Consider the following 23,720-nt stretch of genomic DNA (forward strand, 5'->3'; position numbering starts at 1 on the left):
AGGGATTAATAATGATGGCTAGCTTTTTATAAAGGCTGTCACTGCTTACAAAGCAACTCTCCATTCATTATTTAATTTGATTTAATCCTTAGGAAATAATTTCAACAATCTTTGACCAAGAAAACGTCCCACAATGGTAACCTAAATGACATGTCATAAAAAGATAATCTTAAGATTGCACATATGGAATTTCTGGAACTTTCAAAGGCTCTGAGAAAAACTCCAAACCTCAAGAACTAGGTGACTGAGAAAACTTCTCCTGCCACATCCCCTCACAATAAACGCTTCCGTAATCTGAACAAAGCATTTTTTCCAGAATGTATCATGTTCTTTTTTATTTCTGGGGCTCTATAGATGTTTCTTTCCCCTTTGCCTGAAATGTCTTCGCCCTCTTTTTCCATTTAAAATGCCTATCCATCTGTGCAGAAGAGTTAACACAGCACACCTGATTGTTTTCCTTTAAACAGACCTGCTTATGAGGCTGGCCATTGGCTGGTGTCTGGGAACTTGGAGTTTGGCAGGGTTCCCACCATTCCCAGAACTGGCAAGAGTGGCTCACTGTGCCTATACCATAGACAATCTGGTTTATGCTGAACACCTGCTTCCCTTCTGGGAGTCTGATATGGTGGTACATAGCAGGCAGAGGGTGCCTATGTGACCAGCCCCTAATAAAAACCCTAGGCACCGAGTCTCCAACAAGCTTCTCAGGTTGGCAACATTTTACACGTGTTATCACAACTCATTGCTAGGGGAATTAAGTGCATCCTGTGTGACTCCACTGGGAGAAGAGCCTTGGAATCTTGCACCTGGTTTCCCCAAGCCTTCACCCCAAGCACCTTTTCCTCTGTTGATTTTGCTCTGTAGCCTGTCACTGTAATAAATCCCAGCTGTGAGTGCAACTGTATGTTGAGTTGTTGCGAATCCCTGAACCTGGGGGCTGTCCAGAAGACCCCCAACTCATGACTCTTCAAGTCTCAGTTCAAATGTGACATTGTTTCTAGAGTCTGTCTTCACTTTCTGAAGCAGATTTCACTGTTCCTTTGCTTCTACTCTGGCAATTAAGGAGTTTTTATTGCACAATCATTAACTGTTTGCATTCTGTGCCCCTTTTAAAGTAACAGCTCATCAAAGACCAAAACCTTATCTTTTCAGCTTCCTTTTTCCCCCCACACAGAAGTGGCACACCTGGTAGCATCTGCGATAGTAGATGGAGTAATAGCGAATAAGTGCTGTTTACTATGTGCCTGACACACCAAGCTGAGAGCTCTGCACATATTAGCACATTTAATCCTTCCAACCACCCCTTAAATTAGCTACTATTTTTACCCTCATTGAACAAGTGAAAAAGGAGGGGCTTTAAGTAGGTGTTAAATGAATGAATGAGCTACCTAAAGAACATCATTTTAGCCCTTAAGGAACCATTTCACTAAGCGGTTAGGGCTATTAACTCAGGTACACTTCACCTTAGCATGTGCTACCGCTGAGAACACGAGCTATTCTATCAGGTATTTTATTCATTACTAAGTGATTTATGGTTATATCATCTATTTTATTTATTATTATTTTTTACTAGGTAAGGCATGCTTACTGCACACAATTCAAAAGGTACCAAAGGTATATAGTGAAACATAAGTCTCTCACCTGCCCTCCTCCTCCAGCCACTTGATTTTCCTCCCCATTTTTTTGTATATCCTTCCAGAGAGAGGAGGGACAAACATGTTAACGCATTTTACACAAAGGGTAGCATTTTATACACATTGTTCTGCAATTTGCTTTTCTTACCTAACAACATATCCTGGTGGCCACTTCATATCAGTACATACCGAGCTACCTCATTCTTCTTGAACACCTGCAGAGTGTCCCTTATTGAGGGACATGGAGGTTGTTGCAATGGCCTAATTGTGAAAAATGGTTCAGAGAGCGTTTTGCACATTCAGAGTGGACCTATACGATAAAATATTAGAAATGGAAAAGCTGGGACAAAGAGATGTATATTATTTATTAATTTAAAAAATTGAAATATTATTCACAACCATACCATTTGCTCTTTTAAAGCGTACAATTCAGTGGTCTTAGGTATAGTCACAAAATTGTGCAACCACCACCACTATCTAATTCCAAAACATTTTTATCTTCACAAAAGAAACCTCATACCCACTAGCAGCCAAAATATTTATTTTTAATTTTGACAGGTTTTGGCCAATTGCTTCATCAAAATTAAAATAAATATCTTTTTGACTCACTTCTAGGAACTTATCCCACCACAATTCATGGAATCATATAGGTTTCTAGTTGCCCCGACCTCTTCCTCCCCACATATAATAGTATGTCATTGGTCTTATCTGAGAAGGTAAGTTCAAGTTCAGGAAAGAAAATGCACATATGCACCCCCACACACCATTCTGTTGCAACCTGCAAAGAAACTGGATCCTGGCACGCTTCCCACACTGACACATGCACCAGAAGTCCAGCCTGACCTACAGTCCTTGACATTCTTTTAGGGCATGCATGCTCTGTGCAAGGGAACACTACTGCTGTCCTAATTCTGACGAGGGCAAAGGCATTCTAGGGACCTCAGTGTTCTCAGCAGAAAATCGAAGACAGAATAGTCTTTCTCTGTGTTTGTTCTCAAATCCATGCACTGACACCATATCAGGTTGTTCTATCCTTGGATGACAGTCACTGGTCACCACTGCCAACAGTACCAGCAACAGGACGCCAAATAAGGCCTGCTTTGAATCACACCCCCTCCTCCCATCACCTGCCAGCCCCTGAAATGGACCCTGTGAGCTGCATGGCTTCCAGCCCCACACTGAGAACACAGCCAGCTAAGCACTGCTAGGTGCTTTCTTCTCCTTTCTTCCTTTCCCTCATGTGTTTTTATGAACATCCAAAGGGAAGATAATTAAAACCTGCAAGAAAACCGGCTGGCAGAGAAAAAGAAAATCTTGGTGACTTGAGGACGACGCCACATGTTTATGGGTGAGTTTTGTAAGTAACATGGCTATAAAAAGAGGCTCTTATAAATAAATGCCACATTCTTCAAAGCTCTATATAAACTACATTCTTTTTAAGGAGGGAGGGGGGAGCTACTCATACTCACGTTCCTTCCCCATCATTTCGTTTCCAACAAGGGGAAAGGAATCCTAATTGTACAATTTCCTAGGAGTGCAGTAGTTATGGAGCCAAGGCTTTGCAGCAGCGTGCGTGTGTGTGTGCACACATGCACACACACACAGACACATACACACACGGGCAAGGAAGGAAAACAAGAAAGAAGAGAGGAAAAGGCACAGGAGGATCTTTACTTTGCACAGCAGAGGAGAACAAAGGAACAGAAAAGCAGGCATCTTGCCACCTCTGAGTGGGTCTTCTGGCTATTAAGCACACACCCTTTAACTCAAAAGACAGAAGTCCTGCCTTCCTTTCCGAGTGCTGAGTGCCCTCTGAACAGCATCAAGATTTGGGTGAGCCTGTGTAATCCCCTTTCAGTTTTCATCTGCTTTGCTGGTTGTAAAGTGAAACAGAGCCGCTCGCCTCTCTGCGTGTGACACAGGCTTGAGGCACACACATTCCAGAGTGGCCTTCCACAGGAGCCAGCTGTGTGCAGGTAACTGAAGCCTGCCCTTAGCCTTGCTGTTAATAAGAGTAATTGGCACGCCACTGAGGGGCTGCTGGAGCGCTGTGATTTGCTCTGTACGGGGGTCTCCCCAGACCATATGCGCATGCAGCGGTGATAGAAATATTTTCCATATGAGCTCGCCTCTCACATGCTTAAGTGCTCCAGGCTGAGTGAGGCCGGCCCATTTGTCATTTACTCTACACAGTAAAAAATCAACAGGGGAGTTACGAACTTCAACTACAACTAGAGGGCAATGGTCTGCTTTCAGCTTCCAGCATCACTAACCCATTCAGTTCCTCCAGCTCCCATTCAAGACCTTGATCCCTCCACATGCTCAGAAAATATCTGCAGAGCAGAGGACATGGGTAACTAATGGGCTAAAAGCCTAAAACAAATGACCCGTTGCTACACGCCTCTGAGCCACATGTCTGTTTTGCACAGAGTAACAAGCCTGCTGAAACCACGCCTAGCCTTGCAGCCCGGGGTGGGGAGCGCCCAGTCTTCTTAGAAAAGGGAAAGTAATTACATTAGGCTTTCAGAGCCTGCTCCTTCCCAACAACGCCAACAAAAGGCAAAGCTGTGAAGTGGCCCCATGGCCTTTTTAGGAGATAGACTTTTCATTTGGCTTTTCAGAGAGGAAGATGGATTCGGAAAAAGGCTGTCTTTTCACTACTCAGGCATCAGTCTCTGAGACGTTTCATTGGGGTAAGGAGTAAAAGCAGTGGATGAGGTAAATTTGCTGAAGGCTTATTTAAGGTGAGGATGGATATACCTAAGCGCTTCCTTCTCCAGCCCATCTGAGCATCCCTTCCAATCTCTTTGCCTGAATCAAAAACTGGCTCCTAGAGGCATCTATGATGCTCAAAACTGTATCCAGCAAACATAAGAGCTAAACCAATGAGAATAAATCATCCTCGTGGGCCTTAAAGCACGCCTCCTTTCCATGGGAGATCTGGGCACACTCCCAGCCCTGTTATACATCACCATCCCTCTTCAAACCTGTGATACAGAGTTAAGTACAGATTTTTCAAGCACATCAAAGCAAAACAAGGAGACAAATGTGTTGCACAATAGTAAAGAAAAGCAATTCCTCTAGCATGCATATTCTCTCTGCAACACTGGAAAAAAATTCTCAAAAGGTAACAGTCCCTATCGGAATCTGACATGCACATTTTTTTTTTTCTGCAATGGCAGAAGGAGAAATGTGCACACTCCAGGCATCTGTCACCAAGGCCATGCCAACTCCCCAGTGTGGCAACTGCACAGCAGCCTCAGAATGAGATTTTAGAAATTACAGGATTCTTCAAGAAGAAAAGAAGTTTTCCTATAAGAAAAGGCAAAGTAAACCTTAAAAAAGCAATATAAAGCATTACTCTTTGCACACCATAAAAACCCATTCCCTGATCCCTCTTGGTAGATAGAAGAGGAAATATAATGCTGACAAAAATACAACTTCTGACAAGATATTTTATTTGGCTTACCTCTCCCCCAGGTCTTGCTAACACTGCTGTTTGAACGTGGAGCAATGTTAATATCAGGTAGCTGACAAACATTATTACCCAAAGTTAGAACTACCCTAGAGGAGAACTCCGTCTGCCAAGTGCTAACAGCTAGCAGATGCACTTGTGTCTCGGGATTCCAGCCCCGGAGTTCTGCTAGGCACCGCGCTGGTTCCCTCTGCTCTCCCTCACTGTACTACCCGGAGCTCCGAGCTCAGCTTCTGCTCTGAAGAAAACTGGTAAGCTGATCTCTTCATGTAATAACTTCTCCCGGCTGGGGGAGGGGACAGGAGCCAGCTGGGAGCTGGGGGGCTGCCTTTAACAGAAAGCAGAAAGGGGAGGGACAGAAATGATCAATGTGGAGTTCTGCATCTGGTCTCATTCATGAAAAGGGCTCCAAGGTAAGCACTCCACATGCAGGGGGACGGCTCCTGCTTCATCAACTGAGGCAGGCGGACGCAGTGAACTGCGGCAGGATGAGCTTCAGGCTGGGAGCTGGAGAGCTGGGGCCTTCCTGGTCCAGGATCTGCTGCTGACAAGCTGTGTGTGCCTGCATAACTCGCCAACCCTCTCTGGGCCTCTGTTGGTTTTCTTACTGGTACAACCAAGGATTGGGTGGATGACCTCTGAGTGCCCTTTTAGTTCTGATTTGATGACTGCAGAAATCTAGGCAGTCAAAGACTACGTCATCAAGGGCAGCCTCGAAGGGGAAAGAAGTCACAAGAGTTCTCTGTGTTTAGGTCCTGATCATATGGACACAAATGGATGGGAACTGGGGAAGCCACTACAACCCCCTCTTGCTGGCTCCCTGGGTCACTGTGCCTAGCCAAGACCTTAAGGAGTTATTACAGACGATGTAAAAATAAATAGTAAACTGGGAACAAGTGAAGCCCAGGTGTCAGATGGCAGTGGCGTGGCACATTGAAAAGCAGGATAGTTTTAAAGAAATATCTCTGGGTAGAATCAGGTTGACCATCAAACGGGGATGGGGGCACAGAGAGCACAGAAGCAGACTGGGCAGCAGGTCTTGCTAATGCCCACAGTCCACTTGAGATATACCCTAAGTGGCCAGCTCTTACTGTGAAATAGTGGGGCTCATGGTTTAAAATGGGTTGAGAACCTACCAAATATTAATTCTGCTTAAAATGGGCACAAAGAACCATTCTGAGGTTTTTGGTGGCCATGCATGATGAGCACATGGTGCAGTGGAAACAGCCTGGGGCCCTGGAATGCGGGACACATTGGTTCATACCCCAGTTCGCAGACCCTGTGGGTCTGGGGGTGAGTATTTAACCCCACTGAGCCCCAGCTGCCCCATCTGTGAAATGCAGGAAGGCCATCTGATGGTTATGATGATTATTGATGAGGTCACCTAGGCACGAAACTTGGCACAGGTCCTGACACACAGTAAGTGCTAAAGACATCGGCTTTCTCTTTGATTTGAAACAAATATCGGCGCTCAGTCCCAGAAAGTAAATTAATAAACACTTGAAAAGCCTCAGGTTGTGGGCATTTTCCTGCATTAACGAGGAAACTTTAAACCAAAGTGCAGTTGCTAGGCATCTTATAATGTTTATTATCACCAGTCACAGAGAATTACTAGTGGGGAGTTTCTTTTGGGGGGTGGATGAAGGGACTTACAATCCCTTTTTCCAGGACTGTAAGAGGCAGAAGGAATGACGAAGATAATATCTCCAGTTAGAGAAAGGAAAAAGAATTTCTTCTCTTCCCCCTCCCTCTCTTCTTCCTTCTTCTTCCTCATTATTATTATTGTTTGGCTTTGGGTCTATTCTGCTAGGAGAGGGAAGGGGCTCTGTCAGCTACTCAACAACCTCACCAGAAATGCAGGAATTGTCTAAGAAAGCCAAAGTTCTTGAAGGACCAGGGGCTTGTCTAGGGCAGGGTTTGGGGAACTTTCTGTAAAGGGCTGGATAGTAAACATTTTCAGCTTTACAGACCATATGGTTTCTGTGGCAACTACTCAACGCTGCTATTGTAGCACAAAAGCAGCCCTAGATGACACACACACAAAGGGGTGGGGCTGTGTTCCCATAACACTTGATTTACAGACACAGGCAGTGGGCCAGATTTGGCCGTAGTTTGCCACTGCCTGGTCTAGACACTTTCTAATCACTCTTCAGCCCACTGCAATCTGACTTTTGACCTCTCTGCTTCACTACAAGGGCTCTGGAAATGTCACCAATGGCCCCTGTATCATGAAATACAGAGGATAATTTTTCAGGGCCTATCTTATTTGACTTTTCTGCAGCATTATCCATGCCCTCCTTTCTAAAAAATATTGTGGTGAGATATACACAACATAAAATTTACCATTTTAACAATTTTTAAGTGTACAAATCAGAGGCATTAAGTATATTTACAATGTCGTGTAACCATCTACCACTATCCTGTTCCAGAACTTTTTCATCATCCCAAATAGAAACTCTGTATTCATTAAATAATAACTCCCCATTCTTCCTGCCCCCAACTCCTGGTAACTTCTATTCAACTTTCTATGAATTTGTCTATTCTAGTTTCCTCATATAAGTGGAATCATACAATATTTGCCCTTTTATACTGGGTTTATGACACTTAGGATAATACTTTCAAGGTTCATACATGTTGTAGCATGTGTCAGAACTTCATTCCTTTTTAAGGCTGAATAATATTCCATTGTGATAATAATGTTCTCATTGTGATAATAACATTCACATTTTGTTTATCCATTCCTTTGTGGATTGACGTCTGGATTGTTTCCACCTTTTGGTTATTGTGAATAATGCTGCTATGAATATGAGTGTATAAAAGGGTCTGTCTGAATCCCTGTCATCAATTCGTTTGGGTATACAGTCATGCCCTGCATAACGACATTTCAGTCAACGATGGGCCGCATATATGACAGTGGTCCCATAAGATTAGTACCATAGAGCCTAGGTGTGTAATAGACTGTGCTATCTGAGTTTGTGTAAGTGCACTCTATGTATACTTACACACAACAATGAAATCACCTAACAACACATTTCTCAGAGTCTATCCCTGTCGTTAGGTGACGCTTGACTGTAAACCAAGGAGTGGAATTGCCGGATCATATGATATCCTGTGTTTAACTCTGAGGAACCACCAAATCATTTTCCATAGCGGCAGCACTATGTTTCATTCCCACCAGCAATGCACAAAGGGTCCAATTTCTCCACATCCTTGCCAACACTTTTCTTTTCCACTTTTTTGATAACAGCCATCTTAAGGGGTGTGAAGTGCATATCTGTTTTTAAGAGCCACTCCGTTTCTTAGCTTCCAGAACACTGATCTCTAGTTTTCCTTTGCCTCTAACTAGCCAACATTCTTCGAGCACTAGGAGCCCAGCATTATTCTAAGAATTCTACAGTTAGTGTTTCCTATAATCCTGACAACAGCCTTATTAGATTAAATAACTCGCCCCACATGACACAATGGGTAGGTGGCAAAGCCAGTATTCTGGACCCGGCAGCCTGCCTCAACCACTTAGCTCTTAAAGACTACATTGCACTGTCACCACTTCTCTGGACATGTTCCAGTCTCCCTGCCACCTCTTGGGCCTAGCCCCTAAATGCCCGTGTTCTCAGCCCTCTCTCTGCTCTATCCACTCTCCTTGGTCATCTCATTGTTTCACTGGCCTCAACAACTCTTTACATGCCAATGACTCTCCACAACGGTCAATAGCCAGCTCTTCCTTCTGACCTGGGGGCCCAAACATCCAGTTGCCTAATGGAATACTTGGATCTCTCAAATGTACTCCAAACTCAATAGGTCTAAAACTGAACTAATGTTTTCCCGAAACCTGTTCTTTCTCTTGTTTTCTCCATCTCGGTGCATAACATCAATACCCATCTGATACCCAGAAGCTGAAAACTGGGTGTTATCTTGAGGCCTCTTACTCTCTCATCTCCTTATCCAAAGCATCACCAGGTATGATTGAGTTTCCATCTAGAGATCTCTCCAGTCTGTCCACAGCCTCAGATTCCTGCTGCCCCTACTCCCATCCAGGCCTCCACCATCCCAGGACCTCATAACCACCTCACTCTAGTCTTTTCCCCTTCCAGTCTTCTTTCCCACCATAATCACTTGGATTCTCCTAAAATGTGCATGTAATCATGTCACTCCCTGATTCTTTTTTAAAAACTTTTTATTTTGAAATAATTTTTTATTTCCAAAACAGTTACAAAGGTAGCACAGAGTGTCAGGGTATATCTTCACCCAGCTCCTTTTAATGTAACATCTTAAATAACTATTGTGCATTTATAAAAACCAGGAGGTTAATATTGGCATAATAATATTAACTAAAACACAGACTTTATTTATATTTCCCCAGTTTATCCCCAGAAGTCTTTTTTCTGTTACAGGACCCAATCCAGGATACCACATAGCATTTAGTCAACCTATCTCCTTAGTCTCTTCTGGTCTGTGACAGTTTCTCCTCCTTTCTTTGCTTTTCATGACCTTGACTCTTTTACCAGTACTGGTCAGGTATTTTGTATAATGTTCCTCAAACTGGGTTTATCTGATGGTTTCTCGTGATTAGACTAGGGTTATAGGTTTTTGGAGAATCCCATAGAGGTAGAGTGCCCTTCTCATTACACTTGTCAGGGGCACCCTATTATCAACATGACATTACTGGTGACGTTAACCTTGATCATTTGGTCAAGGTGGTGTCTGCCAGGTTTATTCCGTGCAAAATTACTATTTTTCCTTTTCCATACCCTTTTCATTGGAAGTGAGTCAGCCAGTCCAGCGGAATTAAGCCCCACTTCCTGCAGGGGAGTTTCAAAGAATATTTGGACATATGTTAAAACAATCACAATAATTAATACATATTTTGGGGAGATACTTTGAGGCTATGCAAATATCCTGTTTCTCAAAGTTTCACCCACTAATTTGAATATTCATCAGTAGATCTTGCCTGCAGCAATTATTACTGTGCTCTAATAGTGATTTTCTGTTTCCCTCATGCCTTCTACATCTATTAATCAGAATTCATTGGTATGGAAGATTTGACCCTCCCACCCATTTATTTATTAATTCAATCACTTATTTATTCTTTGCTGCTTCTTAAAATCTGTTGATGACTCTCCATTAGAGATGAAGTCCAAACTCCTTCATATGACATTTGCAAGGCTGTTTGCAATCTGGTCTCTGTCCTTCCAGCCTCCTTCTCATTTTTTCCATTCACACAAATTCCACTCTCCAGACATCCTGAGCCACAAGAAATCATCCCCAAATGCCAAGTGCCCTTATGGCCCATGCCTTCCTTCACGCTAGCCCCTTTATCTAGAATGTCATTCCCACATCCTCATGGGGTTAGCTCATGTTACTCTTTGACTCTTGGAAAACTCAACTCAAATTGTTTATAAACACCACATATTGGAAACCACCTAAATGCCCATCAGTAAAGACTAAATGAACACTTTGTGACATCCATAAAAGGTAATACTCTGCAGCAGTAAAATAAATAAAACAAAGAAAAAATTGAGCTTGTTTCCTATGTAATGATAGGAAACATCTCCAAGATTTATTAAGCGAAAAAAGTAGGATGCACAATGGTGGTGGTTATTGTCCTGTTATTTGTGCATATGTTCCCAAGACTCTGCACATAGACAGCCTCACTCAGTGTGCACTGAGCAGGGACTGGACGCAAGGGAGGGTCATACAGGAAAGTCTCATCTGCTTATGATGGGAGGAGAGTTCTTCTAATGGTGTATCTTGATACCATGAAGGGGAAAACGAAAAGCAGAAATTCCCAGAAGGTATATCTCTCAAGGATATGCAAATAATTTCCAACCTAACATTTGGGTAACCTAGAAAGGGAAAATATACGAGAGTGGGGGAAATTGTGAGTATCAAAAAACAGGGAAAACAAATGTCTGAAGTCTAAACCACATATTTCATGTAAAACATAATCACGCACTTCTGTCTTAATAACAAAGAGTAACTCTCGAAGGCTATTTTATTTCCTGAAAGAATGTCTGTCCCTTTATGAAGGAAGAAGCAAGATGTAGCCTTCTCTACAGAGCTATATACTGTATGGCTAAACTGTTCACACTATGTTTATTGCTTGAAATATGCTTATGATGTGAGGAATAGGTGGGAAAAGTCTCTGTCAAGAACTCGGCTAACAGAAGCAGGTGTTAGTAATTAACTCTCCCTTTGTGTGGACGGAGAAGCTATTAAATAGCCAAGGAAGTGGTAATGAAGAAAGCAAAGGGAAGTTCTTTGCCCTGTTCTCCTTAAACATAAGGAAAATCGTGAGAACCTACAGCAAAGGGAGTCATAACGGCTTCACATTTCTCTGGTTTCTGCCCGAAAGGGCTAAAGCCTGGCTGCACAGGCACCTGTAAGCAGCAGGGCAGCCATGCACTTAGGCTGAGCATCTCGCAGCATCGCTGAAAGGAGGGCTATGTTTCTTGGCTCAGCTTTGAACTAGAGCCAGGAGCAGGGCCAGGGACACCATCAGGGAGATGCTCGCAAAAAGCGCACAGGGCAGACTCATCCAAAGGCTGACAGCACGCGGGGGAATTAATTCCGAGAAAGCATCAGGACTGTTCTCAGGTTGACCATATTCTTTATTTCAAGAATTTACTCTAAGGCAGAGGTCTCAAATCGTAGTCCCTGGATCAGCTGCATCAGCATCCTCAGGGAAATTGTTAGAAAGTCAAATATTTGGGCCCCACCCCAAACTTACTGAATCAGAAACTCTAGGGGTGGGGCCAGCTTCAGTTTGAGAACCACTGCTCTAAGTAACAGTATTCTGTTTAGTAACCCTTAATTCAAATTGTATAACTTTAAAGTGTCATTTTATAAAAACATATTTTCTTAGAAAATGTGATTGTCAGATAGTAAAACATAGCATAAAGCTATAATTATTAAAACAGTGGCAAATACTACCAGTACAGGAATAGACAAATTATTTACAAAACTAAACATGGAAAAGGATTTAGTGGCAGTCAATGAGTTGCTTCAAATCTGCAAGGAAAGGATAGAAAAAGATTGGGCTTATGGCTAACCATTTGGGAAGTAAATAAAGTTATTCCCCTAATTTATACCATGTACCAAAAATAAATTGCAGGTACATTAAAGATGTTAATGCAAACAAGAGAAGTATGACAGCAGGAAAAGAAAATAGGTCAGTATTGCCATATTCTTGGAGTGGGGAAGGGTTTTTAACATAACTCTAACAAAGGCAGAAATCATAAAAGAAAAGATTTATACATTTATATATATACATTTAAGGTTCTGTAAATCAAAAATACCATAAACAAAATGAAAAGTCAAACGCACAGTAGAAAATGTATTTCACTTGTTTCTTTACTCAAAATGTCAGTATTTAATCATATGCTGGAACCTGGAGATACAGTGATCAGCAAAAGCAGACTCAATTCCTATCTTTATGGAGCTTACTGTCTGGCGCAGGAAGCTAACATTAATGAAACCCAACAAGTAAGTTTAAAATTGCAATGTGGAAAGGGCTGCAAAGGGAAGATATGTGGTGACATAAGAGGCTTGTCCTCATTAGGGAGATTGGCTTGCAGTAGGAGCAATAATGGCTTTCATGAGGACCTGAGAGGAAGCAGGTGTGGACGGATAGAGAGCAAGCAAGTGGGAGCAAGCATCGGATTAGGCTGAAGACAAAGGAACGGTCTATGACAAAGAGTTTTGTCCTTTTCCTAATGAGAATCTATTTTAAGGGCAGAGGCAGCAGTTACATGACTGGATTTGCGTTTTGCAAAGCCACTCTGTTTATGGAGAAAGGATAATTGGAGAGAGGCAACAGTCGAAGCTGGGAGACCAGTTAGAAGATTATGGCTATAGTCCAGATAAAAAAGGATAAGAGCTTAAACCAGGATGGTGGAAAGAAGTGAATAATTTCAAAGATAATTTACAAGATGTATAAGAGAAAAGGGTTTGTGTCCATAATATATTTTTAAAAAAATCCCGCACATCAGATAATGACAATTTTAATAGCAAAAAGCTGAAAGAAATGTCCAACCATAGGGGAGTTGCTGAGTACACTATGGCACATCCAAAAAGAGAAACCCTATCCAATCATTTAAAGTGACCCTGTTTATGGGCACATTTTGATGTTATATTGATTTAAGATAAAAGTAAGCCATATAAATGGAAGAAGAGACGTTTCAGCAAATAGTGCTGGGATAACTGGATATCACCCAGAATGAAATTGGACCTCTACCTCACACCACACACATAAATTAACTGAAAATTGATCATAGACTGGCATGCAGAATAATGCCCCCAAAGATGTCCTTGTTTTAATCCTTAGAACCCATCAATATGTTAGTTACATGGCGAAGGGGAATCAAGGTGGCTAATCAGATGACTTTAACATAGGGAGATTATCTTGGAATATCCAAGTGGGCCCAAGGTAATCACAAGGGTCCTTAAATGTGGAAGAGCAAAGCAGAAGAGGAAGTTGGAGTAATTCAATGCAAGAAGAACTCGACCTGCCATTGCCAGCTTTGAAGACGAGAGCCATGAGCCAAGGGATGCAGGCAGCCTCTAGAAGCTGGCAAAGCCAAGAAGATAGGGGTTATTCCCTAGCTACTCTGCAGGAATGCAGCCTTGCCAACACCTTGACTTTAGCCTGGTGAGATCCATTTTGGACTTCTGACCTCCAGAACTGTAAGAAAATCAATTTGTGTTATTTTAAACCACAAAGTTTGTGCTAGTCTGTTACAGCAGCCATAGGACACTAATACATAAAACTATAAAACTCCTAGAAGAAAAACTAGGAGTAACATCATGAGGTGATGTTTTCTCAGATGTGACACTGAAAAAACAAGAGACAAAAGAAAAAACTAAATGGGACTGCATCAAAATTTAAGGCTTTTGTGCTGCTAATGATACCACCAAGAAAGAGCAAAAACAAGTCACAGAATGGGAGAAAATACTTACAAATCATATGTCTGGTAAGGGGCTTGTATCCAGAATATATTAAAAAATTCTTACAACTTAATAAAAGGACAAATGACCCAAGTGAAAAATAGGCAACAGACCTGAATAGACATTTCTCCAAAAAAGATATACAAATGGCCAATAAGCTCATGAAAAGATGCTCAACATCATTAATCATTAGGGTAATACAAATCAAAACTGCAATGAGAATCTACCTCATATCTACTAGTCAAAAGTACAGGTAATACCATATACTGGTGAGGATGTGGGGAAATTGGAATGCTCGTATACGACTGGTGGTAACATAAAACGATGCAGCTGCTTTGGAAAACAGCCTGGCAGCTGCACCATAAAGTTCAAGGCAGAACTACCACATGACCCAGCAATTCCAATCCCAGGTATACACCCAGCAAAAACGAAAACATGGCCACACAAAGACGTGTACATGGATGCTCATAGCAACATTATTCATAATAGCCAAGAAGTGGAAACAATTCAAATGTCCATCACCTGATAAATGGATAAATAAAATGTGGTTTATCCATATAACAGAATATTATTTGGCAATAAAGAGAAATGAAGTGCTGATACATGCTACAACATGATGATCCTCAAAAATACACTAAGTAAAAGAAGCTAGTCACAAAAGATCACTTATTAAATGATTCCATTTACATGAATTGTCCAGGATAGGCAAATTTATGGAGACAGAAAGTAGACTGGTAGATTTCTAAGCCTGAGGAATGGCATCCTTAATATAATTCTATTTTTGGTAAACACAACAGGTGATTACCATATTCTTGTTTATTAAATTTGCTAATTTTTTTTCTACAAGAGCAGCAGAGAAATACAGTAAAAAAAATTATTTTCACTTGGAAAAAATGGTGAATATAACAATAAAAATGGAAAAGACCATGAATAGTCAATTCACAAAAGATATTCAATATGAAAATGGAACATGAAAAACAACTTAACATCAGGGTAACCAAAGAATTACAAAACCAAATAACATGTTCATCAATTCACTGGAAAATAATTTTTATGAATGATAAATACCCATTCTCTTGGGGAAGTGGGTAGTGTGATATAGGGCTGGTGAGAATGTAAATCGGAATAGGTGCTTCAAGAGCTGGGCTTCTCGAACTTCAATGTGCACACAGGTCACCTGGCCTCCTCAGTGAAGAGCCACCAAAGTTACTTCTTACCCTGGACCCCTCTTTCTCCCTCAATCCCTAACCTTTCTTTACCTTTTACCTCTCTTTCCTCCCTCGCTCCTCCTGGCATGGGAGCTCAGGGGGCAGAAGCGCAGCAATGCTACACTGAGGCAGAGAGTTTTGACTTCTGTTAAGCTCAACTTGCTGGAACTTGCAACAATCTTGGCACTGACTGGAATGGGCCCCCAAGCCGCTGAAACAGCCATTTGGAAGACTGGTAGTCTGCTCTGCTGGGGTGTTCTCCAGCTCACATACAGAGCTCGTTCACTTTTTCATAATTTCTGCCAAGGGTGTTTTATTTTATTTTATTTTATTTATTTATTTTTTTTTAAAGATTTTATTTTTTCCTTTTTCTCCCCAAAGCCCCCCAGTACATAGTTGTATATTCTTCGTTGTGGGTCCTTCTAGTTGTAGCATGTGGGACGCTGCCTCAGCGTGGTTTGATGAGCAGTGCCATGTCCGTGCCCAGGATTCGAACCAACGAAACACTGGGCCGCCTGCAGCGGAGCGCACAGACTTAACCACTCGGCCACGGGGCCAGCCCCAAGGGTGTTTTATTTTTGTCTCCCCATAAAAAGAATTTGAAGAAGATAACTTGAAGCCTGTAGCTACCAGTAAAAAGTGGCAAGAAGAAGTCAACATAAATTATAAAAGTAGATACTATAACAGCACTGCTGTCTAGCACCAATCAGTGTTGGGTAAGCAGCCAAAGATAGTTTACAAGTCTCTGAGGGTGATGATTCATGTTCATAAGCATAATTCCAAAGCAAAATCCAATGAACCAAATCATTAAGAAAGGGGTCAAGGTTTCAATATTTATTGTGTGTAGTATTTAATATTTATTATGCCAGGCGTTGGGCTGGGAGGTAGACATGATCCCCACTTAATCCTCAAATCCTATGGATTAAGCATCCCTCATTTTATGGTTGATAAAACTGAAGGCTGGGAAAGGTCCAATTATTTTCAGTATACTTTGTTAAAGAAACCATAAAAGTATATAGGCTACTTAGAAAAATTTTAATTATCTAATTTCTCAATTTCTAATAATTTAGAAAAAACTACCTGTATTTCTCCCTTCCCAGCCCAGCACCTGGCATCAGGAGTGTTTAATCCAATCTAAAACAATAAAAGTAGTTAATCACTAACCCTGGCTTTCGGCTGAGCCTATCAGGCAAATCAAATAGCCTTCTTGCTGACAGAGAACCTTGTTCCATATTTATTACGATCAATATACACACCATATTTTGAGTAGATAGACTATATAGTGAGTTTTAAAGCAACTATGAAATTGATTTTCCCACAGTAACAAAATATAAAATGGTGCTGTCACGTTCAAAAGTATGTCAAGTGCCATCATAATGGGAAAGTTTTTAAAATGCACCTCGTGTTTCATCAAATGTATTAGTTAAGGTAATGCTAGCTGCTGTAACAGAAAAGTCTTGAGGCTTTAATGGCTTAATACAAAGAGAGTTTATTTCTTGTTTGGGTAAAGTCCAGATGGTGGGGCAAGTACTGCTCTGCTCTACACGGCCACTTAGGGACCCAGGCTGTCAGAGGCTCTGCCTGCTTCAACATGTGGTTCCCAGGGTCACTCTGGACATCGACATCCACTGATAGATGGGGAGGGGAGAAAGTGGAGGATTGTCAGGAATGGTCCACCTTCCACTGGCCACATTCAACTTCAAGAAGGCTGGGTGATACAACCTAGCTCTGGACCCAGGAGAAAAGAGTCACAGGTTTGGCAAATACCAAAACAGTCTGCCATGGTAGTCAAGACCTTCCGTAGGAGAGAGTTCATCGCTGTCACCTGTTTTATATAAAAGTGTGATGTATATTTGTACTAAGGTGACCATGAATAGCCCAGACTCCATACTGTCTACGAAGCCTAAATGTTTGCTTTATATCCAGATTTGCCACTGCCTCTGCTTCATCTACATCCAGTCAAGAAATCTGATGAATTCACTAAAGAAGCATGTCTCATCATCCCCATCAGTTGATGCGCAGATGTTTCAGTTTCAAAAACAGAAGCTGCAGCCCAGTGGGGAGTTATTGCTTACATTACGGGGTGCAGAGAGGCAGGGAAATGAACACTTATTGAGTGCCTATTCTATGCTGGTGCTTGATAGATAGGATCTTTTCTGATTTTCATAACCATGGAGGAAGGAATTTTAATTCCATTTTCCAGATATGAAGGCTGAGGCTCACAGAAGTAAACAACTCTGCAAGGTTACAGTTGTAGTAAGAAGCGGACCTGGTCTGAATGTTGTCCAAGTCCACGTACTTTCCACCATCCCCCTGCCTCCCACGGAGCCGAGGGCTCTTAGGGCACACTGGCGGGTGCCTGGAATAGGAAGTTCCTGACAACACCCTCCAGGGCAGCTCCTGATGATCTTAAGGGCCACAAATCTCAGTCAAGGAGCCCTGTCTACCACAAAAACACCCCAACATATGGGCAAGAGCACTCGCCTCTAATCCTTATCACCGACCTTGACAGTGGGAGAGATGGAGGAATGAGGGGGAGTTTCCAGGTTAGCTGCCCTCCATTTTCAACTTTTGTGGTTTCTAGCAATAATCACTTTGGAAGACTGGATATTTGCCTGAGAGCAAGAGACTTTGAAGAACTCTTCAGTCTTACTTAAGGCCATTTTCCCAGGCTTACACCTAGGACATATAAGGTAAAATATTATCATATAAATGGAAACATGGGTTGAAATTTTAGAAATCTGAATAATGTCAATGAAGAAAAGCAGCAAAATTTGAAGAAGATCCAAAATAAGAATCACAAACATGAACTGAAGTGTGTGTGTGTGTCAGAGCCTAAGTGACGTTATCGGGAATAGATCAATGGTTTGTAATAGATCAGTTTTGTGTGTGTGTCTATAACACACTTTCAAATACTTAAATTTTTGGCTGTCCATTTGAAGGGCTTTAATGGTGAACACTGATTATGAAAAAAGAAAGCTTTCGGAGGTTCCAAAAACTTCCCACACTTGTCACATTATTCACTTCTGTTGCCCCCCTTTTGAGAAGAATTCTTTACTGCTCTCACCACATACTTTTTTCAATTCACAAGAAGTGTTTGCATAGTTCAATAAATGGCCATTTTTCATATGTGCTGACTTGAGGTGACGCTGTGCCTCTTATCTCCTGGCACAGAAAACTGTGCCACGTCCCATAACCTGCTTAGTTCCACACACCATCTGATAGACACCATAAGAGAATCTACTCTAAATTGAAGCAAAAATAAACCTTACATCCAGATCAAAATTTGGCAGAATACCCAGGTGCCACTGCTATGCAATAACCCATCACTGGCTCTAGATACTCACGTCACCTAATTGGAAATGTGTCCAATAAAAGTCATGACATTTGCACAAGTGAAGTATTAAGCTCCTTTTCACATATACAGTTCTTCATCCAGCCCATAAACATGCCAAGAGAGGTTCAACATCATGTTTCAAATGCAGCACTGAAAAAATAGTTTCTTTCAGGAAGAAAAAACCAAACCACAACATTAAAAAGGAATCACTAAACTAAACCTAAGAACAGTGCAATAAAACTGCCAAGAACGACCGGCATTTCTGTCTACTCGGTAGACTTCTAAGTAACCGTCTCCCAACAAGAAAGAAGTAACTTGAAAATATTCTGCCTGTGCCAGTGACGTGTGATTTAAGAGAGGAAATACTTAGGGGCTTAAGAGACCTTTGCAGGGAGCCTGGAAGCTGGCTACAAATTTGGAGACATTTGCATTCCCTGGAATCTAGGCTCATTTCTCTCTGGGAACCACCAGGATGTAGAGTCCATAAACTGTGATTTTAGAAGGTCCCTGAAGCGGGTGATGAATCAGAACAAAATGAAACTCAGTGTGAGTAGGGAGCAATTTATCGTGGCTTTGTCCCTAGTATACAGGGGAAAATTCAGACATTTGCAATGAAATAGTGATGGGTCAGTGAAAACATTTTAAAACGTGATAATGTATCCAGGAGCAAAAACGTAGGTGAATAAAAGTGGTTCTCATTTCCTTAGCTCAATCAATTCGGCTGCTATTTCCTGGGCTCTGCAGTGTGCCAGGCGCTAGAAACTTCTGGATGAATGAGACAAAGTTCTGCGCTCCAGAAGCTCAAGTTCTTGAGGGAATCGGGAGGGCACTGAGTCTGTAGCAGAGATGTGAAGGCAGAGCTACAGTCTATCAGATTGCCTCACTGGCGCTCACCAGGGACCAGGGTTTTCTACTGCACTTATGGGACCAGCGAGATTTCTCTGCTTCTCAAAAATCCCAACCAATTTTGACTTTTCAACATGATTTAGGATGTAGACTTCTGTGTCTGGGCCCTGGTTTTCTCAGAGTTGGAATGTTGTATCCATGGACTGCGATAACAGTAGTCAGTTATTTCTAACTCAGTGCTTTGGGAAAATATCCCACTAATACATAAAATCTTTGCACAAAGTTCTTTCTGCACTGTAAATCTGTATAACCGACTCTCGACCTCACAGTTTGAATAAACTTATCCCCGGGCACTTTTCAACCACCGTCTCCCCGCATGGCTCTGAGCCCAGGCCTGACCTTGTCCAGTTCTGTATCCTCCACTGCCTTTTGAATATTTCCATTTGCAAGTCTTACCAACATTTGAAACCCAAAACATCTACAATTAAATTTGTAATCTGGTGGTTATGAATGTCAGTTTTAACATTAGACTGCTTGAAGTCAAATTCTGGTCATACCACACACCAGCTATGTGCCTTGGGCAAGTAATTTAATCTCTATGTGCCTCATGTTCCCTATCTATAAAGTTCGACGACTGATGGTCCTTAGGGCTGTCATGAAAATTAAATGAGATATTACGTGTAAAACACTTAACGTGTGGTGCCTGACACACACCAAGAGCTCAGTAAATATTTGCTCTTTTTACTATTCCTTGCAAAATTGATGCCTCTATTTCTGTCAATGGTACTAACCATTCTTGTCTATGTGAGGCAAGGAGTGCTAAAGATTGGAGGCTCCGGGATTACTGAGGTGGGGTAGGGGGTTCAGCTGAGCTCTTGGACACCCCTTTCCACGCCTGGAGATGGAGGGAGTGGGTGGGGAAGCTCTTCGAGGTATAAAGCAAGAAGGACTCACAGCTCATCCCCAGCGTCCTCCTGTGCTCAGCGCAGCCATTGCTAATCATTTACAGCACTCCTCCCGGCATCCTTCCCCAGCAGGAGAGTCGCCATCCAGCAGATCACAGTGAGCACAGTGGTTGAAATTTATGTACCACACCTCCTCTAAAGCGAAAGCTTCTCCTGTCAAGAAGATACCAGAAAAAGAAGAACCCAAACCATAGGACGGTCCCACGGACTATTAAAGTCAAAGACAGCTGTGCAAGCCTTTGAGTGGCTTCTGCCAACTGCTGGCAGTCCCTGTGTCTATCCTTGTTCCTGGCGGGGGTCTCAGGAAATAAACCCGGCCCTCAACAGACCATCTGACTAAAGTTTTCTTCACTCCATCTTTCTGTCCCTTGTTAGCATTTTCCTTCCTCCCTCATCCCTATCTCAGAGGGCGGGGAGGGCTAGAGCAATGTTTTCCAGGGATTTATGGATCATTTGTCCTTTGAGATAATCCAGGTAAAACAGGTCCACGGTCAAATAGGTTTGGGAAAGGCTGTCTCCCACAAACCCCCCTTTCGGGCCACAATACACACAAGCACGCTAAAGGCTTAGAGAAGTGCTGCTGAAGAGAAGCCTGTTCAATCCTGTTTCATCCAGTGTGTCCCAGATGTGTGGGCCTATTGAAGCGTTTCCCTCACACATCACCTACTGGCATTCCAAGATCCATTGTCCCACAGCACACATTTTTGGGAAACATGCTTTAGTGACAAATTACACATTTCTTTTTCTTTTATTCACCACACACATAGTGATCGAGTCCTGGCAAATTCTTTCATCAAATGTCTGCTTATTCCACTTCCTCTCCTTTATTCCCATGGCCTCCACCCTGATCCAGGTCCTCATTTCCTCAGTTCTGGACCCAGAGCACCCAGTGAGCCCAGTGTCTTCACCTAACCCTTGCCATCCTACTCCCCCGTCAAACTGTCTTCCAGATACATCAATGTCACTCTAATGGGTTGAATGGTGGTCCCCCAAAAGGTATGCCCATGTCCCAATCCCCAGAACCTGTGTATGTGACTGCCGGGGTTCAGGAAACATTAGCCTATAATATGGCACCTTGGCATATTAAATATTTTAAGCTAAAGAAATTTGAGAAATGATAGGTGCAGGAAGGACTCTCTGATCTTCCCCTGAAGCAGCTCATAAGACCCTCATGTGAAAGGTGCCCTCCCCGTACCCGGAGGGAGGAGCACCTCTACCTCCAAGACGGAGGGACGCTGAGAGAAATCTGAAGGAACAAGCCTTGCTAAATTTCCTCCCGTTTACTACTCTCAGCTCGTACCCCTTTTTGTCATATCACATTTTTCCACAACTCTCCACTCTTCATGGAATCTGGTATTAGATTCTGGATTAGGAATCTGGTAAAGATACTTAGGTTTAACTGTTTCTTTGGGTCTTCATTTCCTTAAGGGCTTTGGTGTCATGTAAAACTTATATTAAATAAATTTTTATGCTTTTCTCTTATTAATCTGTCTTTTGCTATAGGGTCCGCAGCTGAGAACTTAGAAGGGTAGAAGGAAAAGATGTTTTTCCTCCCTTACATGACTTTATTTGGAAAAAATGTCTTTGCAGATGTAATTAAGGATCTCAAGATGAGATCCTTTTGGATTATCTGGGTGAGGTCTAAATACAATGACAAATGTCCTAATCAGAGACACAGAGAGGAGAGGAGAAGGGCATGTGAAGATGGAGGCAGAGATTGGAGGGACCCAGCCCAGCCCATGCACCGCCTGGATCCACCAAAAACTGGAAGAAGAGAGGATTAATTCTCCCCTAGAGCCTTTAGGGGGGGAAAGCCCTGCCAACACGTTGATTTTGGATGTCTGGTCTCCAGAACTGTCGGAGAATAAATTTCTGTTGTTTAAGCCAAGTTTGTGGTACTTTGTTACGGCAGTCATAGGAAACGAATACAGTCATCATGCCATCTTTTTACTCATTTCCAGAAATGAAGCAACATGAACTAATGCTGATTTACCCCAAAGTGTTGATTCCTCTGTTCCCATCACATACTAGGTAACAAAGTATGACCATCATTGTGGTGGTACACCCATGTGTGATGTTACAGTGCAAGGGAGCCTTCTAGAAGGCTTCTAGAGGCTTCTAGAAGCCTCGTTAAGTTGCTGGCTCTGAACTCTCCAACTTTGGAACTTAGTAGATCTTTCTTTTCACCTCTCAGATTTACTGCCACAATGCCTGCTCCCTCACTAAATAGCATTCGAAGATAGATGCCCATAAACTCTGCCAATGAAACCTTTTGGTTCCACTTAGAGACACAGAGGTGTTAAATCATATATACCAGGAGGCACACAGAAAGTAAATGAAAATTCTGGGTCTGCTTGTTGTCTTTGCTTGTATTTCTCTTCCCCAGATTCATTCATTCAGTCCCACCCAATGTTTATTGAGCACAAACTAAGTGACAACTATATCCAGAACTGGTTACATTTAAGCATGAAATTATGACTATACTGCTTTCAATCAATGAGCGATATTTTCTTCTTTCCCAAACACTCAGCCTGAAACTACAGGTTCCTTTTATTGCCATATGCCCTGGACTTCCCTCATCCCCACTCCTAACCCCACACCCTCAAAGAGAACTGACTTTTATGGGTGGCCTTTGCATGCCTTGGACTGGGGAGGCAGCCCAGAGGACAGTTCTGAGTTTGCTTCTACTAAGGCCTTACAGTATAACATGTTGGCTAATCTAAAGAAATATTGACTGTCAATAATATGTAATAATGAATACATAGTAATACTAATAAATTTGGGGAGGTTTAAAGACATAAACAAAATGTACATCTAATACATAGGATTTTATTTCAGATGGAAAAAAGTGCACTGTGGTAGGAATTTGAGGTCCAAGGCCTGGCTCTGCCATTTTTCAGCTGGGTGGTCTCTCTGGGTTCCATCACTCCATCTTAAGAAGTAGGTAGGCCTCAATGATCTGCAGAGCCCAAGTCCATGTCAGTTGTAGGTAAGCATCATCGTAACAGTGTGCCATGACAAGGATCTGAAAGTTATGTGAATGTGGTCAAGACTTTAGGCCCTTAACTCCCAAGGAATGTGTTACACAAAGAGACACAGACTAGCTCATCATGCAGGTAGTTATATCTGTTCTCTACCAGCTTTTGTAATCATTCCTTCAAACAATGATCCCTTAAGAACAAGGATCTCATCTTATTCATTTTGATGTTTGGAGCCTGGAACCCAGTAGGCATTTAATACACTTTTGTACAACAAATGGACAGATGTCTATTATTTATGACATTTTTCTCCAAGGAGCTCAGAAGGACATTT

At 42.1% G+C, this 23,720-nt stretch overlaps 1 protein-coding gene and 1 long non-coding RNA gene across 7 annotated transcripts in view; one reads left to right on the plus strand and one right to left on the minus strand.

Moving 5' to 3' along the window:
- Nucleotides 1-23,720, minus strand: part of THSD4 (thrombospondin type 1 domain containing 4) — a 546,849-nt gene that overhangs the window by 180,333 nt on the left and 342,796 nt on the right. Inside the window, exon 1 of one of the 6 annotated variants that reach the window (XM_070498923.1) lies at nt 5,104-5,243. The exons of the other annotated variants lie outside the window; for them this stretch is intronic. Coding sequence (XP_070355024.1) covers nt 5,104-5,175 — 72 coding nt within the window. The 5' untranslated portion in view covers nt 5,176-5,243. Of the gene's footprint in view, nt 1-5,103; nt 5,244-23,720 lie in introns of those variants that run through there. 6 annotated transcript variants of the gene reach the window in all.
- Nucleotides 1,983-23,290, plus strand: LOC139042174 (uncharacterized). The gene is made up of 3 exons (XR_011498544.1): nt 1,983-2,982; nt 5,115-5,360; nt 21,912-23,290. It is a non-coding gene; the product is annotated as an uncharacterized lncRNA (long non-coding RNA).

Source organism: Equus asinus, chromosome 2 (assembly GCF_041296235.1).
Source record: "Equus asinus isolate D_3611 breed Donkey chromosome 2, EquAss-T2T_v2, whole genome shotgun sequence".
Lineage (NCBI taxonomy): Eukaryota > Metazoa > Chordata > Mammalia > Perissodactyla > Equidae > Equus > Equus asinus.